Source organism: Diceros bicornis, chromosome X (assembly GCF_020826845.1).
Source record: "Diceros bicornis minor isolate mBicDic1 chromosome X, mDicBic1.mat.cur, whole genome shotgun sequence".
Lineage (NCBI taxonomy): Eukaryota > Metazoa > Chordata > Mammalia > Perissodactyla > Rhinocerotidae > Diceros > Diceros bicornis.
The window spans coordinates 138,213,957-138,236,148 of NC_080781.1; the positions used below are offsets into that span (position 1 = coordinate 138,213,957).

Genomic DNA, 22,192 nt, shown 5'->3' on the forward strand with positions numbered 1-22,192 from the left:
ACCTCTCACCAGGCTGGTGGGGATGGAAAAAGAAAGGGAGAGCTGAGAAGTGGCTGTCTGGGCAGGACTGGACACCCTCCAAGCCCGGAAGGTGGGAGGAGCTAGCAATCCCAGGCCCTTCAAGGCCCATCTGATAGAGGCTTGGAGTCCTTGGAATACAGTCTCCATCTGGAGGGGACCCAGGCTTGCCAGTCCATGGCGGGGATAGTGTGCCGCTTCTGCCAGGCCAGGGCCCCCAGCCCGATCAGCAGGAGTGTGGTGCACGTGCGCAGGCGCGAATTCACCAGCGGCAAGGGGCAGGCACACACGGTGGAGACGAAGACCAAGAGGATAGTGGCCAGTGTGAGCAGCAGGCTCACAAATCGTAACATGAATTCCCGGGGACGGCTCCTGAGGCTCTCCATCATTTCCAGTTGGGTCACTTGCTGTAGAGATTCGAGCTTGGATATACGGCTCTTGAAGGTCTCCATGACCTCCTGCAGGTGACAAGAGCACACATCCTCACCAGAAGTCAGAAGGGAAGTGTGGTCATTTACTTGCGTTCCTAAGGAGTGTGCAGCAAATGCGGGTGAGCTGGAGATTTAGGAGGAAATCGAGAACCTAGAGCACACGTCCTGGGAGGGGCCGTGTGTCCAGCCACAGCGAAGGTCTGATTTGACTCGGCCACACTTCCTCATCCAGTGTGGTCGGAGACTGAGAACCTGGCCGTGGGAGAGCTGACCGAGGACAGGAGTAGAGGCTGAGGGTGTGGAAGAGGGGGAGGCTAACTGTCACAGGGGAGGGAAACCCTTTACCTGCACTTGCTAACACAGGGTCAAAGGCAAAGGTTCCCAGAGGGTGCTCCCCATACCAGTAGCAGTTCCTGGGGACTCATCAGCACCCCCTCCCACCCCAGGTGGTTCTGACACACCCTCGAGTATGGGAACCACAGCGCCCAAGTTCCCAGAGTAGCCAAGCTGCGTCGGGGGAAGTGCGGCATGAACATCAAGACTGGACCCTGCTGGCTCTGACACAAATGTGTGCGGCTCTGTCTCCTTCCTTGGCTTGGGAGGGTCTCAGAAAGGACTCGCTCATCCTTTGCTTCTCTCATCCCTCTATCCTTCTCATTGGCCATTTCTCAGCAAGCTCCCCAGGAGGTTCTCACCCATATCTCCTTGGCTCTCTTGTAGGACAGGTAGGCCATTCTCTCTTCGGTGCAGGCCAGGTTCTGTTTGAGGTGGTAAATCTCATCCAGGTGTCCCTGCAGGTGGTCATTCACCTGTTCTTCCATCGACACTTGTCTTGGAGCAAAAGAGAAAGTTATACTCCCTGAGTAGCCTGCCCAGAGCTCATGCTGGCAGTGAGCGGTCCTACATCCAGACTAGACTTGAGTTCAGATTCCGCCTTCCACCTCTCTCCCCAAGCTCCAGTCAAACCCTGGCTCCTCCACGTCTGCCTCAGAGCACCCCAAATGCACATCAGCCCCCACACTCTGATATTCACATATCTTTTATATATAGTGACTCTTTTGTAACAGCTTTACAAACATAGTGATAGATTAGAAGTTGTAGAAATCAAAATCTAAACTACCCGTGTATGCTATTAAACTCCACATATACCCCAAGCACCAGTGTGTGGCATGCAGTAGTTACTCCATAAAGATCTGTTGATTACAGGGATGGAACAGTCACAAAAGACCACATAGCGTATGATTCCATTTATATGAAAGGTCAGAAGAGGCAAATCCAGAGAGACAGAAAGGAGACGAGTGGGTGCTGGGGGCTCGGGGACGGGGGAGGTGGAGAGTGACTGCTAATGGGCGTTGGGTTTCTTTTAGGAGTGATGACAATGTTCTGGAATGAGATAGAGGTGATGGTTGCACAGCTCTGAGAATATACTAAAAACCACTGAATTGTACACTTTAAATGGGTGAATTTTATGGGATGTGAATTATATCTCAATAAAGCTATTAAAACAAAAACAAAAAATTGGATTGTGGTAATGGTTGCACAACTCAGTAAATTTACTAAAGATCATGGAAACGTACAGTTAAAATGGTGCATTTGATGGCACGTAAATTATATCTCAGTAGAGCTGTTAAAAAACACACAAAAAATCACACCCTGTTGTTTATGGCTATGTATATAAGTAGTAAAAGTGTAAAATCATGTGTGGGAAAGCTAAGTGCTCAGGGAGGAGAGCGAGGTGGGTGAGAGGGGGTGGGACTGGGGGTAATGAGAGATCTTCAAGTGAATCTTTTAAAGTTTTATTTCTCAAAAAAAAAATAAGATTGGAAGCAAATACGGTAAATGTTAATCATGTTATTCTCCACATTTTCCCTGGGTTTGGAATATTTCGTAATTTTAAAAAACTCTGAGGTTCCTCATTTTGGCACAAGGATGGGCCAGAAGGTCAGAGGCCAGGTGGCTTCTAGCACCATCATTTAGGGAAGAGCGAGAGAGGTTTGACCCAAGCCAGGGCAGTGGTAACGCTGAAGAGGAAAGGTACTGGAGCGCACTGGAGACACAGAATGGCCAGGGGGGCCCAGATCCTACCATCACTGTGGCTCTGGTGTGCACGAGAGTATAACCAATGGTGCTACGGCACAGACAGGGAATGTGAAGCGAGGAGGTCAGTTTGGTCTTGCTTCAGGGACACCCACTTGGAGATGTCCCCCAGGCAGCTAATAAGCTGAACACTCATTTGTTGAAAGCCAATTCATCAAGAGCCAGTTCATAATAGCATTTGAATATTCCATTAGTTTCAAGGAATATGCCATTAGTCTCTGCCCTGCTCCCTATTGAGAAGAGAGTGGGCTGACAAAGTGGCCGAGGTTACCGCCCACAGAGAGGGGGAGATGGCAGGGTGTACACCCCGAAAGTAGATTCCTCATGACTGTCTTTCCATTTACACAAAAGATCTAGCCACAAGAACATTCAATATATTAATTATGTTCAAGTATATATTCATGATATATTCTTCATGAATATGAAGTCAACAAATAGATTCTTCATTAATATATTTATAAGAATTTATGAATACATTCTTAAATGTATTCTCGAATATATTATTGAATAAGAAAAGGTTAATTCCTAAGGATATTCTCTCACTCTCCCTTTCTCTCTGGACCCCAGCCTCCTCGCCCTCTGGCAGCAGCGTCCTGGCTGCAACACGGCTGACTCTCCTCCCTGACCCTCCATTGGTCAAGGACTCCTCTCTGTCCAGCTCCTACAGTCACAGAGGCAAAGGGACCACCCTGGAAAATACTCTTACAAAGACAAAATGATGATCAGTCAACCAAAATGCCCCCCAAATCTTCCAACGTTGTTAAGGCTGCCCTCTCCAATACAAATTGTCCTAAACTTTATTGTTGCTGCAAAAGAGTATATTCTGGATCATATCTGAGGATTGCCTTTTGGCAAAGTGAGCTAGAACCCAATGGCCTGCAACTTGGAAGACAAGTCCGAGATGGAGAAATAGATGTAGGGGGATCAGGCAGTGTGGATAGGGCAGGGTAATGTGGCAGGGACAGAGGAGCACCTCCTGAGCAAATGTGCGGGCCCTAATTGCAATCGCACACATCCTTATGAGAGGGAAGCAGAGGGAGCTTTTACACACAGAGGAGAAGACAGAGCAGAGATGTGAAGATACTGGCCTTGAAGATTGGAGTGATGCAGCCACAAGCTAAGGAGCCCGGAAGCCACCAGAAACTGGAAGAGGCCAGGAATGGATTCTCCCCCAGAGCCTCAGAGGGAGCAGGGCCCTGCTGACACCTTGACTTTGGCCAAGTAAAACCGGTTTCAGACTTCTGACCTCCAGAACTACAAGAGAATAAATTTCTATCGTTTGAAGCCACCAAGTTTGGGGTAATTTACTATGGCAGCCATAGGAAACTCCTCCATGGTGCTACTGGCATCTTGTGGGTAGAGACCAGGGATGCTGCTAAACATCCTACAATGCAAAGGATGGCCTCCCACAACAGAGAATCATCTGTCCCAAAATGTCAATAGTGTTGAGGTTGAGAAAACCTGGGCTAGGGTGACACAATTCAGAGTTTAGGGCCCACCACGTTGTAGCTGAATTTAAGAGGCTGAAATTTCAAAGACTGACCATACCAAGTGTTGGCAAGAGTGTGGAGCAACTAGAATGGTCATACACTCCTGGTGGGAATGTAAAATGGTACAACCATGTTGGAAAACAGTTTGGCAGTTTCAAAGTTCTACATAAATCTACCCTATTATCCAGCAATTCCACACATGAAAGCATATGTTCACAAAAAGACTTGTACAAGAATGTTCATAGCAGCTTTATTCATAACAGCCTCAACTGGCAGCAGATGAATGGGTAAACAAACTGTGGTGCATCCACACAATGGAACACCACTGAGCAAGAAGGAGGGAACTGTTCCTACACACAATTTGGATGAATCTCAAAATAATTACACTGGGTAAAAGAAGCCAGACACAAAGGACTACATACTGTATGATTCCATTTACATGAAATGTCCAGAACACATAAATCCTGAGAGAGACAGAAAGCAGACTGGTGGTTACCTGGGACTGGGGAGGGCAAATGGGGAGTGATGGGGTCTCCTTCTGGAGTGATGAACATGTTCTGGAACTAGACAGAGGTGATGGTTGCACAACATTGTGAATGCACCCAATACCACTGAATTGTATACTTTAAGGTGGATAATTTTATGTTTTTTGAATTTCATCTCAATTAAAAAATAAAAAAGAGGGGCTGGCCCGGTGGCACAGTGGTTAAGTGTGCGCACTCCACGTCGGTGGCCCAGAGTTCGCAAGTTTGGATCCCAGGCACAGACCGACGCACCGCTTGTCAAGCCATGCTGTTGTAGCATCCCATGTAAAGTAGAGGAAGATGGGCACGGATGTTAGCCCAGGGCCAATCTTCCTCAGCAAAAAGAGGAGGACTGGCATCGGATGTTAGCTCAGGGCTGATCTTCCTCACACAAAAATAAAAAATAAAAAAGAAAGCCCTCTTGAAACCAAATGGGCTTACCTGTGAGAAGTGTCACAGGACTTTTCAGTTTGAAATCTCAATTAGTGGCGCCCCAGAGGAGACATGACAATCACAGGGGCCTGGGTGGTGACTACACAGGTGTGAACACTGGTGACACTTCATTGAGTTGAACACATTATGTCGTGTGCCCTTTTCTGCGTCTGCATCTAGCTCACATAAAGGTTTTTTAAAAGATTTGAAGGAGATAACATGTTTTTGAACATGCAACAAATTCCTATGTCCCCTTCACCTAGCTTAGGAAGCCACACGGTGAGGCCAGGACGTGTTGACATGCTCTCAGGTCTTCACTTCCCAGTCATGTGGCCGGCTTGTGCCTCTCTGAGACTGCATTGCCCCATCCGTAAAGTGGGTGTCTGAATGCTACAGGTGAACAATGCTACAAGCTCCCTGTGGTCACCGCTATTACATAAAGTCATCTTCAGCCCATTCTCCATTTCTCCTGGTAATCTGAGTCCTACAGACCTGGTTTTTGCTTCTAATGTATATTAATCAGGATAGGCTAACTGCTGTCACCAACAACCAGAAAATGTCAGTGGCTGAATAAAGAGTTTAGTTCACACTCCTGTCACAGTCCGATGGGAGTGGGGGCTGGCTCAGAAGGGCAAGCTTGTAGAATTTACCCAGAGTCTGTGGGGGAGGGAGGTCGCCCTGCTCCCCTGCACAGTTGGCAGATTCTGATTTGCTGAGGGGTTATGAGCTTACTGGAGCACAACAGTGCTGCTGGCCTGTGCAGCATGGAAACATGAGATATACATAACTGCCACCAAGCCCTTGTCTTGCTTTACATAAATCCGACCTTGGAAACGTTATTTCAGCAAAGGGGTTTTTAAGAGTCTCAAGATTTTAGATTTGGTTGTCGTGTCCTATGAAAATCACCTCCAAAAGAGACTTGTAGTTCTGACTGGTTATCTTACTTGACAGTGGGTTGCCCTGTAATACTCTTTTCCTGCCCTTTATGGATTTGTCAAACAGTGTAAATGCGGGTAAGATTTCCCTGTGGAAACAGAAGAGGGTTGATTCCCACGTGCCTCTTCCCCCACAGTTCTTACTTTCATGAAAATGCTGAGAATCTTGGCTCTTCTAAGCGAATCCCTCCCTCCCGGCCAGGCTGTCGGAAGGATTACAGTTAATGCAAGTACCCAACGCATCAGCATGTGGGGGTCGGGAGGGAGTGTGGCACCCTCAGGGCCAATGAGACCCCAAGAAGGGTCCAAATAGGAATGGAGGGGGTCCTTGGAGAGACCGAGTTTGCCTTTTGCCTTTTTTTTCTATTGGTGGGTCTGAGTCTTGTCTTAGACGAAAATAAAATCGACCCTCTGCACAGTAGAGAGAAAGCATTCTCCAGAAGGCAGTCATTTTCAGAACAAACATCCCCTCGGGACCTTGTGCCCCAGCTCAGCCACGAGCACAGGTGAAGGGATCAGGGCTGGTAAGGGGACTCCAGTCCTGCCTGACATGTCATTCCAGCAGACAGGGACTGGGAGGCCACCTCCCTGACTGATGATGGGTGCCTGCTGGGCTCACTACCACCACAGCTGTCTCTTGCCGCCCCAGTCAGAATGGCAGATGCAGGGAGTGTCTGGCAGGACCCCGAGCTGGAGCCTTGTTCTCCAGCAGAAGGCCAGGCAGTTGTGCAGCAGCGGATGAGCACTCTCCACTGTGGGGCCCAGTCACCAAGAGGAACACTGACCTGCTCCTCCCTACCTTCACCTCCCCCTGACCCTCCAAGCCCATGTCCTGGCTCCCTTTCACCCTCCCACAGACAGTCCTGGGGGCTGTCCCCAGACACAAGGTGGCAGAAGGGGCTCCGCCTCACCTGCATCTCTCCTCCTGAAGGGACTCCAGCGACACCTGCAGGTCCATCAGATACCTCTCTTTCAGGCTCCGAAAGGACACCTGGAGGCTGAGATGGAACTTCTTGACTTCTTCCAGCTCTTCCTCCATCTTCTTCAACAGCAGGTTCTGCTGCTGAGCCACATGCTTTGTCTCTGAGGACTTCCCCTGCTGCAAGCCCAGGAAGCGACTCTCCAGAGGGAAGTGTCTGACAACGTCAGGCAGACTGGTAAACAAGCAGTCTTCCCCACCTGGCTTGGGGGGCTCCAAAGACGGGGCCTCCTCGCTGGGCTGCTCACAGTTGTCCAGGCTGCTTTCTGCCTTCAGCACTAAGCCCTTGGGCCTGCAGCCCCCCTCCAGCTCCTGTAGCTGCTGGTGACACTGTCGGAGCCTTCGCTCGATCTGGGCAATGGTGGCAGAGGCGCGCTGGTTCACCTTCTCAAAGGCCTGCCGGATGTGGGGGGCCTGGTGCCGGTCGGCATTGGACACCAGCTTGAGGTAGCCCACAGTGTTCTCGTCCCGACTGGCCTTCTCCACTCTCAGCTGCTCTGAGAGGTAGAGGATGCGGTGCTTGATGCTCTCCTGTAAGTTCTGGGCCAGCTCCCCATCTGAGAGGCTGGAGTGGCCACTGGGGCCATCCTCACTGGATGACAGGGACTTGCATGAGGGCACGTTGGAGGGGAGGGTTGCACTTGGGCTCTTGGTGTATTCCGTCTGGGTTGGGAAACAAGAAATTACAAAACAGGTACTTCTGTGAGCTGCAAACTGTAGGAAAATTGGACACATTATTGCTTTGCTCTATAAGAATACCTACGTATGAGAAATCAAAGCATATCTGGAGACAAATTAAAATGAAAATACACCATACCAACTCATATGGGATGCAGCAAAAGCGGTCCTGAGACGGAAACTCATAGCACTACAGGCGCACCTTAACAAACAAGAAAAAGCCCAAGTAAGCAACCTCAAACTGCACCTAACTGAATTAGAAAAAGAGGAACAAACAAAGCCTAAAGTCAGCAGAAGGAGGGAAATAATAAAAATCAGAGCAGAAATAAAAGAAATTGAAATTAAAAAAACAGTAGAAAGGATCAATGAAACAAAGAGCTAGTTCTTTGGGAAGATAAACAAAATTGACAAACCCTTAGCCAGACTCACCAAGAAAAAGAGAGAGAAGGCTCAAATAAATAAAATTAGAAATGAAAAAGGAGAAATTACAACATATACCACAGAAATACAAAAGATAAGAGAATACTATGAAAAACTATATTCCAATAAATTGGACAATCTACAAGAAATGGATAAATTCCTAGACTCATACAACCTCCCAAAACTGAAACATTCAAAGAAGACTTAATATCTATCCTTCTCAAACTATTCCAAAAAATAGAGGAAGATGGAACACTTCCCAACACATTCTATGAGGCCAACATCACCCTGATACCAAAGCCAGGCAAAGATAATACTAAGAAGGAAAACTACAGACCAACATCCCTGCCGAACATAGATGCAAAAATCCTCAACAAAATATTGGCAAACCGAATACAGCAATACAGTAAAAAGATCATACACCATGATCAAGTGGGATTTATACCAGGGACACAGGGATGGTTCAACATCCACAAATCAATCAATGTGATACACCACATTAACAAAACGAGGAATAAAAACCATATGATCATCTCAATATACGCAGAGAAGGTTTTTGACAAGATCCAACATCCATTTATGATAAAAACTCTCAACAAAATGGGTATAGAAGGAAAGTACCTTAACACAATAAAGGCCATATATGACAAACCCACAGCCAACATCATACTCAATGGGGAAAAACTGAAAGCCACCTCTCTGAAAACAGGGACAAGACAAGGGTGCCCACTCCCGCCACTCTTATTCAACACAGTACTGGAGGTTCTGGCCAGAGCAATTAGGCAAGTAAAAGGAATAAAAGGAATCCAAATAGGCAGTGAAGAAGTGAAACTCTCGCTGTTTGCAGATGACAAGATCTTATATATAGAAAACCCTAAAGAATCCATCGGAAAACTATTAGAAATAAACAACAACTATAGCCAAGTGGCAGGGTACAAAATCAACTTACAGAAATCAGTTGCATTTCTATATACCAACAACGAACTAACAGAAAGAGAACTCAAGAAGACAATCCCATTTACAATTGCAACAAAAAGAATAAAATATCTAGGAGTAAATTTAACCAAGGAAGTGAAAGACCTATACAATGAAAACTATAAGACATTATTGAGCGAAATCAATGATGACATAAAGAAATGGAAAAATATTCCATGCACTTGGATTGGAAGAATAAACATAGTTAAAATGTCCATACTACCTAAAGCAATCTACAGATTCAATGCAATCCCAACCAGAATCCCAAGGACATTCTTCACAGAAATAGAACAAAGGATACTAACATTCATATGGGGCAACAAAAGACCCCGTATAGCTAAAGCAATCTTGAAAAAGAAGAACAAGGCTGGAGGGATGACAATCCCTGACTTCAAAACATACTACAAAGTGATAGGAATTAAAACAGCATGGTACTGGTACAAAAACAGACACACAGATCAATGGAACAGAACTGTCAGTCCAGAAATAAAACCTCATATCTATGGGCAGCTAACCTTTGACAAAGGAGCTAAGGACATACAGTGGAGAAAGGAAAGTCTCTTCAATAAATGGTGCTGGGAAAACTGGACAGCCACATGCAAAAGAATGAAAGTAGACCATCTTCTTTCGCCATACACAAAAATTAACTCAAAATGGATCAAAGACCTGAAGGTGAGACCTGAAACTATAAAACTCCTGGAGGAAAATATAGGTAGTACACTACTCACCATCAGCCATAAAGGGATCTTTTTGAATTCCGTGTCTACTCAGACAAGGGAAACAAAAGAAAAAATAAACAAGTGGGACTTCATCTGATTAAAGAGCTTCTGCAAGGCAAATGAAACCAGGATCAAAATGAATGGGGAACCCACCAGCTGGGAAAAAACATTTGCAAACCGTATATCTGACAAGGGATTAATCTCCATAATATATAAAGAACTCACACAACCGAATAACAAAAAAACAAACAACCCAGTCAAAAAATGGGCAGAGGAAATGAACAGACACTTCTCCAAAGAAGATATACAGATGGCCAATAGGCACATGAAAAGATGCTCAACATCACTAGTCATCAGGGAAACGCAAATCAACACCACACTAAGATATCACCTTACACCCATTAGAATGGCTATAATCACCAAGACAAAAAGCAGCAAATGCTGGAGAGGCTGTGGAGAAATGGGAACCCTAATCCACTGCTGGTGGGAATGCAAACTGGTGCAGCCTCTATGTAAAACAGTATGGAGATTCCTCAAAAAATTAAAAATAGAAATACCTTATGATCCAGCTATCCCACTACTAGGTATCTACCCAACGAACCTGAAATCAACAATCCAAAGAGGCTTATGCACCCCTATGCTCATCGCAGCATTATTCACTATAGCTAAGACATGGAAGCAACCCAAGTGTTCCTTGACTGATGAATGGATAAAGAAGATGTGGTATATATATACCATGGAATACTACTCAGCCATAAAGAAAGACAAAATCGTCCCATTTGCAACAACATGCATGGACCTGGAGGATATTATGTTAAGTGAAATAAGCCAGAAAGAGAAAGACAAACAGGGCATGATTTCACTCATATGTGGAAGATAAACCAACACACACACAGATAGAACTGTTTGGTGGTTACTAGGGGTTGGGGGGGGGTAGGTGGGCACAAGGGGTGAAGGGATGCACTTATATGGTGACTGATAAACAATAATGTACAACAAAAATTTCACAATACAAAAAGAAAAAAAAGAAAAAGAACAACAAATTATGAATAAAAAAAAGAATACCTGCGTATGCACAGATATTTACATATGCAAGATTTGTGCATTCGAGATGGGCCCAACACAGACTGGAGAAGGCGAGTTCATCTTCTGGGTCCCTCTTCCTCCTTTTCAGCACCCAACTCCTTGCTCTACATGTGTACCTCACTACAACCCCCAGATGGCTAGAATCCCCCTTCTACACCTTCCCTGTCTGTTTTCGGACTTCTCTTCCAAGAATTACCAACTGTGGGTCTCTTTTTATAAAGAACTATTTTTGCAAACTATGGAATAAAATTCCCATTAACCCATATGGCTTGCTGTATTGCTGCTGCCAGGCAGATAGAAGAGGTAGGCAGGGAGATTTGCATCCTAACAGGCTCATTCCTTCATCCAATCATTCATTCAATACATATTTCCTGAGCACCTACCATGCGGTACAGAAGTCAGATACATTCCTTGATCTCATAGAGCTGACAGTCCAGAGTGGAAAATTCTATTGTAACACAAACGAATGAGTCTCTTGCACGGTGAAGGATAATAGAGCACCGCTTTCAAGACAGAGCCCAGTTCAAATCCTGACTCTACCACTCTGGGATCTTGGACAAGTTAATAAACCGCTTGGAGGGTCAGTATTCTCATCTCTAATATAAAGATGGCTGGGGCCAGCCCAGTGGTGTAGTGGCTAAGTTCGTGCATTCCGCTTCAGTGGCCCAGGGTTCGCAGGTTCAGATCCTGGGCATGGACATACACACCACACATCATGCCATGCTGTGGCGGTGTCCCACATATAAAATGGAGGAAGACTGGGACAGATGTTAGCTCAGGGACAATCTTCCTCAAGCAAAAAGAGGAAGACTGGCAACAGATGTTAGCTCAGGGCCAATCTTCCTCACCAAAAATAAATAAATAAGTAAATACAATAAAGATGGCCATAGCAGCATAGCTGGGACACAGTAGACCAGGGCAAAGTGGACGGTGATGAGCTAGGAGAAGTAGGTGGGGTCAGAGAAGGAAGAGCCTCTGTTCTGTTTCTATTTTTTACCTCTAAGAGCCTTCAGGACTGTTTTTGATCTGAAATGCTTTCCCAGTGGCAAGTCAGCAGTGATGATATTGTAACAGATAGCTTGGTTCTGTGTATTTTATTGTACGCAAATTATACCTCAACTTAAAAAAACACAATGTGATACTACTATGCACCTCACAGATTGGCAAAACTTAGACTAACAATAATAAATGTCAGCGAGGATATGGAGCAACAGGAACTCTTAATCACTCCTCGTGGGAGAGTAATTGATACAAGCACTTTGGAAAAGCATTTGGTAATACCATAAAGTTAAAGACATGCATAACGAATGGCCCAGCAATTGCATTCTTAGGTATATCCTTGGCAGACAGGTACACTAATGTTTCCAATAGCCAACTGCTAGAACTTTCCCATTGATAGTAGAATGTGTAAATGAACTGTAACATATTCGACACTATACTACTATACAGCAATGAAAATGAACTACAGCCTTGAAAATATGAATGAACAAGCATAATGTTTAACAAAAGAAGACAAACACAAATGAATCCATACTATATATGGTTCCATTCATAGAGAGTTCAAAAGCAGGCAAAATGAAATGGTGTTTAGGGATGCATACACAGCAAGTAAAGCTTAAAGAAAAGCATAAATATCAGGATAGTGGTTCCCACTAGGGTGGGAGAAGGGGATTGTGATTGGGAGAGAGACATGGAGGCCAGGGTGCTTGAGCTGAGTAGTAGTTCAATGTGAGTTCACCTTATTATTATTTCCTAAACTGTATGTTGATGTTTTTTGCACTTTTCTGTACATATGCCAGATTTCACAATTTTAAAAAACTTTAAAATGTTCAATAGATGGATTTAATAGCAGATTAGAAAACACTGGAGAGAGAATTAGTAAATTGTAAAACAGAGCTAAAGAAAGCATCCAGAACGTAACACAGAGGCAAAAAGAAAGAGAAAATTTGAAAAAACTGAAAAATAGAAAATACGGAAGATAGAGTGAGAAAGTCTAAAAGGAATCTAATTGCCATGCCCCAGGGAGAACACAGAATGAAGCAGCAGCAAGATTTTAAGAGATAGGCACTAAGAACTTTCCAGAAACTATGAAAGACACAAATCCACAAATTCAAGAAGCCCAATAAATCCCAAACAGGAAAAACAGAAATAGATTCACAGCTAGACACAAGATCTTAAAAGCAGCCAGATTAAAAAAGCTGATTACCTTTAAAACCATGACTTTTAGACTGAAAGCTGACTTCTCAATGGCATCAGTGAAATCCAGAAGACACTTGAACACTATCTTCAATACGCTGAGAAAATAACTGTCAGAGAGAAAAAAAAATAGGTCACATTCAAAGAATCAGAAATATGAATGTCTTCAGACTTTTCAGCAAAGCACTTGGAACTAGAAAACAATGAAGTAATGCCTTCCAAATTTGGGGGGAAAATGATTTTCCAATCTAGAATTCTAAACCAAACTGTCAACTGTGAGGTTAAAGACATTTTCCAACATGAAAATACTCAAATAGTTTACCTCCTCTGCATTCTTTCTCTGGAAACTACTAGAGAAGGTGCACCACCAAAACCAGAGAGGAACCTAAGAAAGAGGTAGAGATAGGATCTATGAAACAGGGGCCCCAAACCAAAAGAGAGGTGAATGCAATCTCCAGGATGATGGAAGGGGATCCCAGGCTGGTGGCTGGGCAGTGGTCCTAGAGGGCAAGGCAAAAGACTCCAGGAGGGAGTACGCCAATGGAACGAAATGAATGGAATGCCAGACACCTTTGACCAGCTGGAGAGGAGATGTAGATAGTTGGGGGAAGTGCTGACCCATGACAAGTAGTATAGGAAAAGTAGCACAGGGGCAAGGGGGAGACAAGTGCTAACTCTATGGAAAACAAAATGTCAGGAGAGAAAGGAAAAGTCATCAGGATGATGACTCAGTTGTAACTAGGGTTTCCATGGACTCGATAATGTGAACTCCAAGGAATGTTCTAACCCAAATCACTGTATACCATACTGGAAGGAAGGGGGGCGGTGAAAGAGCTACATCATCATCTTTTATAATAAGAAGTCAATAGATAATTTCTAAAAAATAAAGAAATAGCACTATAAATTTATTTAGAGAATTAGAGCTAAATGCCAAAAGAAACAGCTAAAAGGGTTAGAAATGGTTGATTCTGGGGAGTGGACGATTTGGTGGGTGGAAGCCAAGGATTGCTTTTTTTGTAATAAACCCTGTAGAACTATTTAACTCTTTGGACCAGGGTTTGGCAAACTATGGCCCAGTTTTGTACAGGTGTAAGCTAAGAATGGGTCTTACATTTTTAAATGGTTCAAAAAAATTAAAAGAAGAATATTTTGTGACACGTGAAAATTATATGAGATTCAAATTTCCATGTCTATAAACAAAGTGTGATTGGCACACAGCCACACTCGTTCATTTACATATGGTTTATGGCCAAGTTTGTGCCACAGCAACAGCAGAGCTGAGTAGCTGCAACAGAGACCACATGGCCTCAAATATTTACTGTCTGGCCCTTTACATAAAAAGTTTGCTGATCCCTGCTTTAAACTATGTTCATATATACCATTGATAAATGAAAGAACTAAATAATTGTTTTAAAAGGAAGTAGGAAATAGGAAAGATTAAAATTTGCTAATGACTTGTTCTATTGCGGAATTTTACAGATATCATATAAAACTCAAAATTGAAAAATATGTTGGTGAAAAAAATTAAAAGGTAGCCACTAGAAAAAAGCCAGGTACATAACATCCAAATAACCAAGAGGAGAAAAAAAAATGGAAGTCAATTAATCCAAAAAAAAGGAAGGAAAGGAAGAAGAAAAAGAAACAAGATATCAGGGTAAATAGAAAATATAAAATAGGATGCCAACAAAATGTGATTATCAACAGCTATATACCATGTTCTTGAAGAGAAATACTGTAAATATGTCAGCCCTCTACATATTAACATATCAATTCAATGAAATCCCAATAAAAACCCAATGGGAATGTCTTATGAATCTTAAATTAGCGGATTCCAAAATTTATTTGGAAGAGAAAATGCAAAAGAATAGCTAAGAAATTTTTGAAGAATAATAAATATGGTCTTGGGACAATTGGCTATTTGAAAAAAATTTAGAGTGCCACCTTACATCATATACAATAAGAAAGTTGAGGCAGAATAAAGAAGTAAACATAAAAGTGAAACTCTAAAAGTGTTACAAGGACATAATTGGAAACCTTTTTATAATCCTTGTGTGGAGAGGACTTTTCTAAACAAGACTCAAACCAAAATGCCATAAAGGAAAAGATTTACATATTTAACTACTTAAAAACATATTTTTAAACTTTCTTATGGAGAACAAAAGCATAAAGTTAAAAAGAAGCAATATTTAGGTTTTGGTTCAAACACTTGCTGCTTCTTAAAAATAAAGTATCAATAAATATAACCTCATCACTTTAAACACACACTCACAACACAAGATGGAATAAATTGTGACAACAATAACTTAGAAGGGGAAGAGGAAAGCGATCTAATTGACTTAGTTTAAGGAAATAAGAGGTTATCAGATAATGGACTATCTCATCTACAAGATTTTTTATACAAACCTCACGGTAACCAGTAAACAAATAATCAGAACAGAGTCACAAATGATAAATAAAGAGAAAACTAAAAAAATCAACTTACACAAATACCAAACTAAAAAAATCAACTTACACAAATACCAAACTGAATTGGTGGTCCAAAACACACGGGACGAGAAACAAAGGAAATGCAAAAGAACCAGAAAATGAGCGAAAAAATAGCAACATTAAGTCCTCATGTATAAATAATCACTTTAAATGTAAATGGATTGAATTCTCCAATCAAAAGACACAGAGTGGCGGGATGGGTTAAAAAACAAGACCCATCAATATGCTGCCTCCAGGAAACACATCTCAGCTCTAAAGAGAAACACAGGCTCAGCATGAAAGGATGGAAGACAATACTCCAAGAAAATGGCAAACAAAAGAAAGCATGTGTTGCCATACTTATATCAGACAAAATAGACTTCCAGATAAAACAGGTAATGAGAAACAAAGAGGAGCAATATATAATGATAAAAGGGACAGTCCACCAAGAAGACATATCAATTATAAATATATATGCACCCAACATACGAGCACCAAAGTACATAAAGCAACTATTAACAGACCTAAAAGAAGATATTAACAACAACACAATAATACTAGAGGATCTTAACACCCCACCTACATCAAGGGATAGATCATCCAGACAAAAAGTCAATGAGGAAATAGTCAACTTAAACGAAAAACTAGACAAGATGGACATAATAGATGTACACAGAGCACTCCGTCCAAAATAAGCAGACTACACATTCGTCTCAAGTGTGCATGGAACATTCTCAAGGATAGACATTATTGAAAGAAATGGATGATGACATAAAGAAATGGAAAAATATCCCATGCACATGGATTAGAAGAATAAACACAGTTAAAATATCCATATTACCTAAAGCAATCTACAGATTCAACGCAATACCAATCAGAATCTCAATGAAATTCTTCATGGAAATAGAACAAAAAATACTAAAATTCATATGGGGCAACAAAAGACCCCGAATAGCTAAAGCAATCCTGAGAAAAAAGAACAAAGCTGGAGGCATCACAATCCCTGACTTCAAAATATACTACAAAGCTATAATAATTAAGACAGCATGGTACTGATACAAAAACAGACACACAGATCAATGGAACAGAACTGAAAGCCCAGAAATAAAACCAGACATCTATGGACAGCTAATCTTCGACAAAGGAGCTAAGAACATACAATGGCGAAAGGAAAGTCTCTTCAATAAATGATGCTGGGAAAAGTGGACAGCCACTTTTGCCAAAGAAGATGGCAAAAGTAGACCATCTTCTTTTGCCATACACAAAAATCAACTCAAAATGGATCAAAGACCTGAAACTATAAAACTCCTGTAAGAAAATATAGGCAGTACACTATTTGACATTGGTCATAAAGGGATCTTTTCAAATTTCATGTCTACTCAGACAAGGGAAACAAAAGAAAAAATAAACACGTGGGACTTTATCAGGTTAAAGAACTTCTACAAGGCAAATGAAACCAGGATCAAAATGAACAGGGAACCCACCAGCTGGGAGAAAATATTTACAAATCATATATCTGACAAGGGGTTAATCTCCATCGTATGTAAAGAACTCACACAACTGAACAATGAAAAAACAAACAACCTGTTCAAAAAACGGGCAGAAGATCTGAACAATTTTCCAAGGAAGATATATAGATGGCCAATAGGCACAGGAAAAGACGTTCAATGTCACTAATCATCAGGGAAATGCAAATCAAAACAACGCTAAGATATCACCTTATACCTGTTAGAATGGCTACAATCACCAAGACAAAAAACAAAAGTTAGCGAGGTTGTGGAGAAACGGGAAGTCTAATTCACTGCTGGTGGGTATGCAAACTGGTGCAGCCTCTATGGAAAATAGTATGGAGATTCCTCAAAAAATTAAAAATAGAAATACCTTATGATCCAGCTATCCCACTTCTGGGTATCTATCCAACGAACCTGAAATCAACAATCCAAAGAGGCTTATGCACCCCTACGTTCATTGCAGCATTATTCACTATAGCCAAGAAGTGGAAGCAACCCAAGTGTCCCTCCACTGATGAATGGATGAAGAAGATACGGTATATATATACAATGGAATACTACTCAGCCATAAAAAAGACAAAATTGTCCTATTAGCAACAACATGGATGGACCTAGAGGGGATTATGTTAAGTGTAATAAGCCAGAGAGAGAAAGACAAACACCGCAGGATTTCACTCACATGTGGAAGATAAACTAACACACGGACAGAGAGAACTGTTTGGTGGTTACCAGGGGCAAGGGGGTTGCAGGGGTGGGCTCCAGGGGTGAAGGGATGCATTTATATGGTGACTGGCAAACAATAATGTATGACTAAAATTTGACAATGTTTTAAACTATTAAGACATCAATAAAACAATAAAGCATCTCTGTTACCATTTTTAAAAAGCAACAGATTGAGAAGAAAAGATTTGTAATATCTCTCATAGATAAAAAGCTAATCAATATAACATATAAAGAAGTCCTACAAATCAGGAAGCTAAAACCAAATAATCCAATACAAAAACAGTAAAGGATAGTAATAGAGATTCAGAAAGGACGATCTCCGTCCGGATGGCAATAAACATACAGAAACTGTGCAACTGCAGGGAAATCAGGCAAACATATATCCAAGCAATGATGAAAAACGGCTTTCTCACCCATCAATGAGAATGCAGCACAGGAAAAAGACTAACACTACCCAGGTGGCTGAGGCTGTGGGGCAAGGAGTGCTCACACACTTTGCAAGTAGGAGGACACAGAGGCTCCGGGTTTGCTGAGGAATACTCCGCAGTATCAGTGACCATTTTTAGCGCACGTACTCTTTTAACTGAGCAAGAACGTGGGAGCCTGGCCATATTCGGGAACACCTGGGGGCTCTCAGGAGCTCGGCAGTTTTGAGCTAAGATGCTCCCCAGTGGTTGAACTAAGGGTATAGTGTTGTGGAGATGGTGCCACTGGCAGCCATGCTGGTTCCTGGAAGACCATCTCCATGTCAGAGGGACGAGCTCTCTGTGACTACACTGTGGCCTTGGAGATGGTGACTTTCAGACGCAAAGTCAATTGGAGCTCCCTCAACTCAGGCTCCCTGGGAAAGCTGCAGGGTAGCATTGGGCGACTGCCACCTCAACAGTCGCGCGGGTCTTGCCGTACAGAAGGTTCTAGAAAGAAAAAAGGGGTCAGCGCTGAGACGCCTTGCATCTCAGGACCCTCAGCCCGCCTCATCTGCTGAGAAGGCCACCTGGGGGCTGGGCTGCCATGGGGGCAGGCGAGGGCAGCAGCAAACTATAAAATTCCAGCGTGCCTTTTGTTATAGCGTGATAAAACGTGCAAAACAAACATTACCATCGTAACTACTTTAAAGTGCGTGATTCGAACACCATTACTACATTCTCCTCGTTGTGCAAACGCCACACCATTTAGTTTCAGAACTTTTTTATCACCCCAAAAGTAGACCCTGGATCCACGCGCAGAGGTACCGTCTTTGAATTGATAGCATGAAAAGAAGGTATAAAGAAATTAAACTGTTTTGAATAATGTCTAACGTGCCAGTGATAAATTCAAAATTCATTGAATTGGGCGCGCGGAGGGAGCGGCGCGCGGAGGGAGCGGCGCGCGGAGGGTGCGGCGCGCGGAGGGTGCGGCGCGCGGAGGGAGCAGCGCGCGGGGGTCACGTGGGAGCGCCTCAGAGCACAGTCCGCGGCATTTGGTCCTCAGGCGCCGACGGGTTAGCAGTTATGGCTGACTGCAAGTCGACCGCTGCGACGGCCGATGAAACCAAGCCTGACGCGAGGACTTTGCAGGTGCTTCGGGACATGGCTAATCGCCTTCGCATCCACTTCATCAGGGTCACGTGTGCTTCGAGCTCCGGGTAAGGCGTCCTCCTCGAAGCCCACGTGGCGCCGAGCGACGGGCCCAGCGGTGACGGGGGCGTGAGGTGAAGGGAACTGTTGAGGGCTGAGCGGACTCGGTGGTAGGGCCCTGTTTCCAGCGTCGGGGCTCGGCTGCTGCCCCCAGACGCCAGCCGACTGGCCACGTGCTTGGGCGCCCGCCCTCGCTGCTGCGTAGCTGGCCCAAGCTGGTGGCCCCGGCCCTCAGGGTGTCCCTTGTTAGCAGAGGGAGCCAGAACCGTCGCGGGCGGGCAGGAAGAGCCCCGGGGGTCAGACCGGGCAGGCGGGGGAGTGGGGCCCAGGAGCGGGGTACCAGCCGGCTTTCTGTGTAAGCGGTTGCCGTTGATGCCAGGGTCCCAAAACCCAGGACGTGGAGTTTAAAGAAACAAAGCCTAAGAGAAAGCAATTGGCGAGTAAGAATTGGAACAGAAGGGAGCTGTTGGGTCTGCTAGTACTTGGGTGAGGATTTTTGTGTCGATATTCGTAAGAGATGTTAGTAGTTTTCTTGTACGGTATTTGTCTGGCTTTAGTATAGGGGCAATGCTGGCCGCAGAATGAGTTTCGAAGTGTTCCCTTCAGTTTTTTGGAAGAGGTTGAAAAGGATTGATGTTAATTCTGTGAATATTCGATAGGGTTAAGCAGTGAAGCCATCAGGTCCAGACTTTGTCAGCGAGGTTTTTGACTGCGAATTAATTCAGTCTCCTGATTAGTTACGGGTTTATTCAGATTTTCTATTTCTTTGTGATTCAGTCTTCTTGGGTTTTCTGTTTCCAGAAATTTCTTCTAGGTTAACCAATTTATTGGCGTACAATTGTTCACAGACTTTATAGTCCTTTTCATTTCTATATAATCAATAGTAATGTCCTTATTTTCATTTCTGAAATGAAATTAGTAATTTTAAATCTGCCTTAGTAAATTTAGTAATTTCTTTTCTCTTTCTTTCTTTCTTTTTTTTTTTTGTTGCTGAGGATTGTCCCTGAGCTGACATTCCTTGCCAATCTTCCTTTTTTTTTTTGTGAGGAAGATTCTGCCTGACCTAACATCTGTGCCAATCTTCCTCCATTTTGTGTGTGGGTCACCGCCACAACATGGCTGACTAGTGGAGTGGTGTAGGTCAACGCGGGGGATCCGAACCCGTGAAGCCGCAGTGCAGCACATGAACTTAACCACTATGCCACCTGGCGGGCCCCTCTTTTCTCTTTTTTACTTAGTCAATCTAGATAAAGATTTGTCAATTTTGTTCATCTTTTCAAAGAACCAATTTTTGGTTTTGTTGATTTTTCTGTATTGTTTTCCTAGTCTCTATTTTACTTATTTCTGCTGTAATATTTTTTTCTTTCAGATAGCTTGGGGTTTAGCTCTTTTTTTTAGTCCAGAATTTGTAAAGTTAGGTTTTTGATTTTGGGTCTTTCTCTTTTTTTTTTTTATTGCTGGGGAAGATTCACCCTGGGCTAATAAGGGCTGCCAAGCTTCCTCTTTTTTTTTTTTTTGTATGTGAGCAGCCACCACAGTATGGCCACTGAGAGACAAGGGGTGTAGGTCCATGCCTGGGAACTGAACGTGGGCTGCCAAAGCAGAGCATGGTGAACTTAATCTAGGCCACTGGTGCTGGACCCAGGATCTTTCTTTTTTTAATGTAAGGATTTACAGCTATAAATTTCCCTTTTAATACTGCTTTTGCTGCATGCCACAAATTTTGGTATGTTGTGTTTTTGCTTTAATTGGTCTCTAAGTATTTTCTAATTTCTCTTGTGATGTTTTCTTTGATCTGTTGGTTGTTTGAGTGTGTTTAATTTCCATAAATGTGTGAATTTTCTGATTTGCTTCTGTTATTTATTTCTATCTTCATCCTGTTATGGTCAGATAACATATTTTGCATGATATCTGTCTTAAAGCTTGTCTTCCAGCCTGGGCTATGACATTAAAAGGATGGTGTAGATGAGTTTAAGACTTGCATATTTTGGGATTTTTTTTTTACACTTTTATTTTGCTCACTTCATCTTCAAATTTAATAATGGTTTGCATTTTCTCAAGGGATCTCTAACAGCTTTTAAATCCAAATCGTGCACTTAGGGGATACTTGTAAGGCAAGAGTTTTGTCTCAGTTTTCTATATTGTGAAACTTGGAAAGAGACATTATTAATACACATGAATTGGATCTAAAATCTTACTCTTGTGATGGTGGGGGTGGGGCTCTAGTGAGTTGGTTTTGTCCCCTGCCCCCTCCCTGCTTCTTAATGAGGAACTGGCTGCACTTAACATGCAGGCTGCTTTCTAAGACCAGTGCTTATTTTAGCATTCGGTAACTGCCTCGAAGTTCACCTTGAGAAGCTTCTCAGGCTCACCATTCACTCCTAGAAGAAATTCACTTGAGGTAGTAGAATGGGGTCTTCTTCGTGGTGTTTCATTTTTTGACTTTTTTCTCCAGTTTTACCAAGATACATCTGACATACAGCACTATAAGTTTAAGGTGTGCCGCATAATTTGACTTGCTTACATTGTGAAAGGATTACCACAGTAAATTTAGTTAACATCCGTTGTCTCATATAGATACAAAAAAAAGAAAAGCAAAAAAATGTTTTTTTCCTTGTGAGAACTCTTGGGATCTACTCTTTTAACAACTTTCCTACGTAGCATACAGCAGTGTAGCATACAGCAGTGTCGGCTATAGTCATCTTGTTATACATTACAACCCTAGTACTTAGATATCTTATAACTGGAAATTTGTAACTTTTGACCACCTTCCTCCAATTCCCCCACCTCCCTGTCTCTGATAACCACAATTCTAATCTCTTTTTCTATGAGTTTGTTTTTTTTGTTTTTGTTTTTTTTTAATTGATGTTTTAATGGTTTCTAACATTGTGAAATT

The 22,192-nt window shown here is 42.9% G+C and overlaps 2 protein-coding genes across 2 annotated transcripts in view; one reads left to right on the top strand and one right to left on the bottom strand.

Annotated features, from left to right (window-relative positions):
• Positions 1-119: 119 nt before the first annotated feature.
• On the bottom strand, positions 120-13,002 carry TEX28 (testis expressed 28). The gene is made up of 4 exons (XM_058535004.1): positions 12,991-13,002; positions 6,839-7,569; positions 1,145-1,280; positions 120-476 (listed from the first exon to the last, which is right to left on the bottom strand). Exons 1-4 carry the CDS (start codon positions 13,000-13,002, stop codon positions 120-122), a joined length of 1,236 nt encoding a protein of 411 aa, XP_058390987.1.
• A 6,154-nt stretch (positions 13,003-19,156) lies between these two features.
• TKTL1 (transketolase like 1) overlaps positions 19,157-22,192 on the top strand; it is a 31,586-nt gene continuing 28,550 nt past the window's right edge. Inside the window, exon 1 of the mRNA XM_058535002.1 lies at positions 19,157-19,304. Within this exon, the coding sequence (XP_058390985.1) occupies positions 19,171-19,304 (134 nt within the window). The 5' untranslated portion in view covers positions 19,157-19,170. The remainder of the gene's footprint in view (positions 19,305-22,192) is intronic.

What these genes read in the sequence shown, in the direction of transcription:
- TEX28 (XM_058535004.1), bottom strand. An exon ending in CTTCAGGAGGAGAGATGCAG is followed by an intron (nt 1,281 to 6,838) that starts GTGAGGCGGAGC and finishes TTTTGCTCCAAG; the next exon opens with ACAAGTGTCGATGGAAGAAC. An exon ending in AGAGAGCCAAGGAGATATGG is followed by an intron (nt 477 to 1,144) that starts GTGAGAACCTCC and finishes TGTCACCTGCAG; the next exon opens with GAGGTCATGGAGACCTTCAA.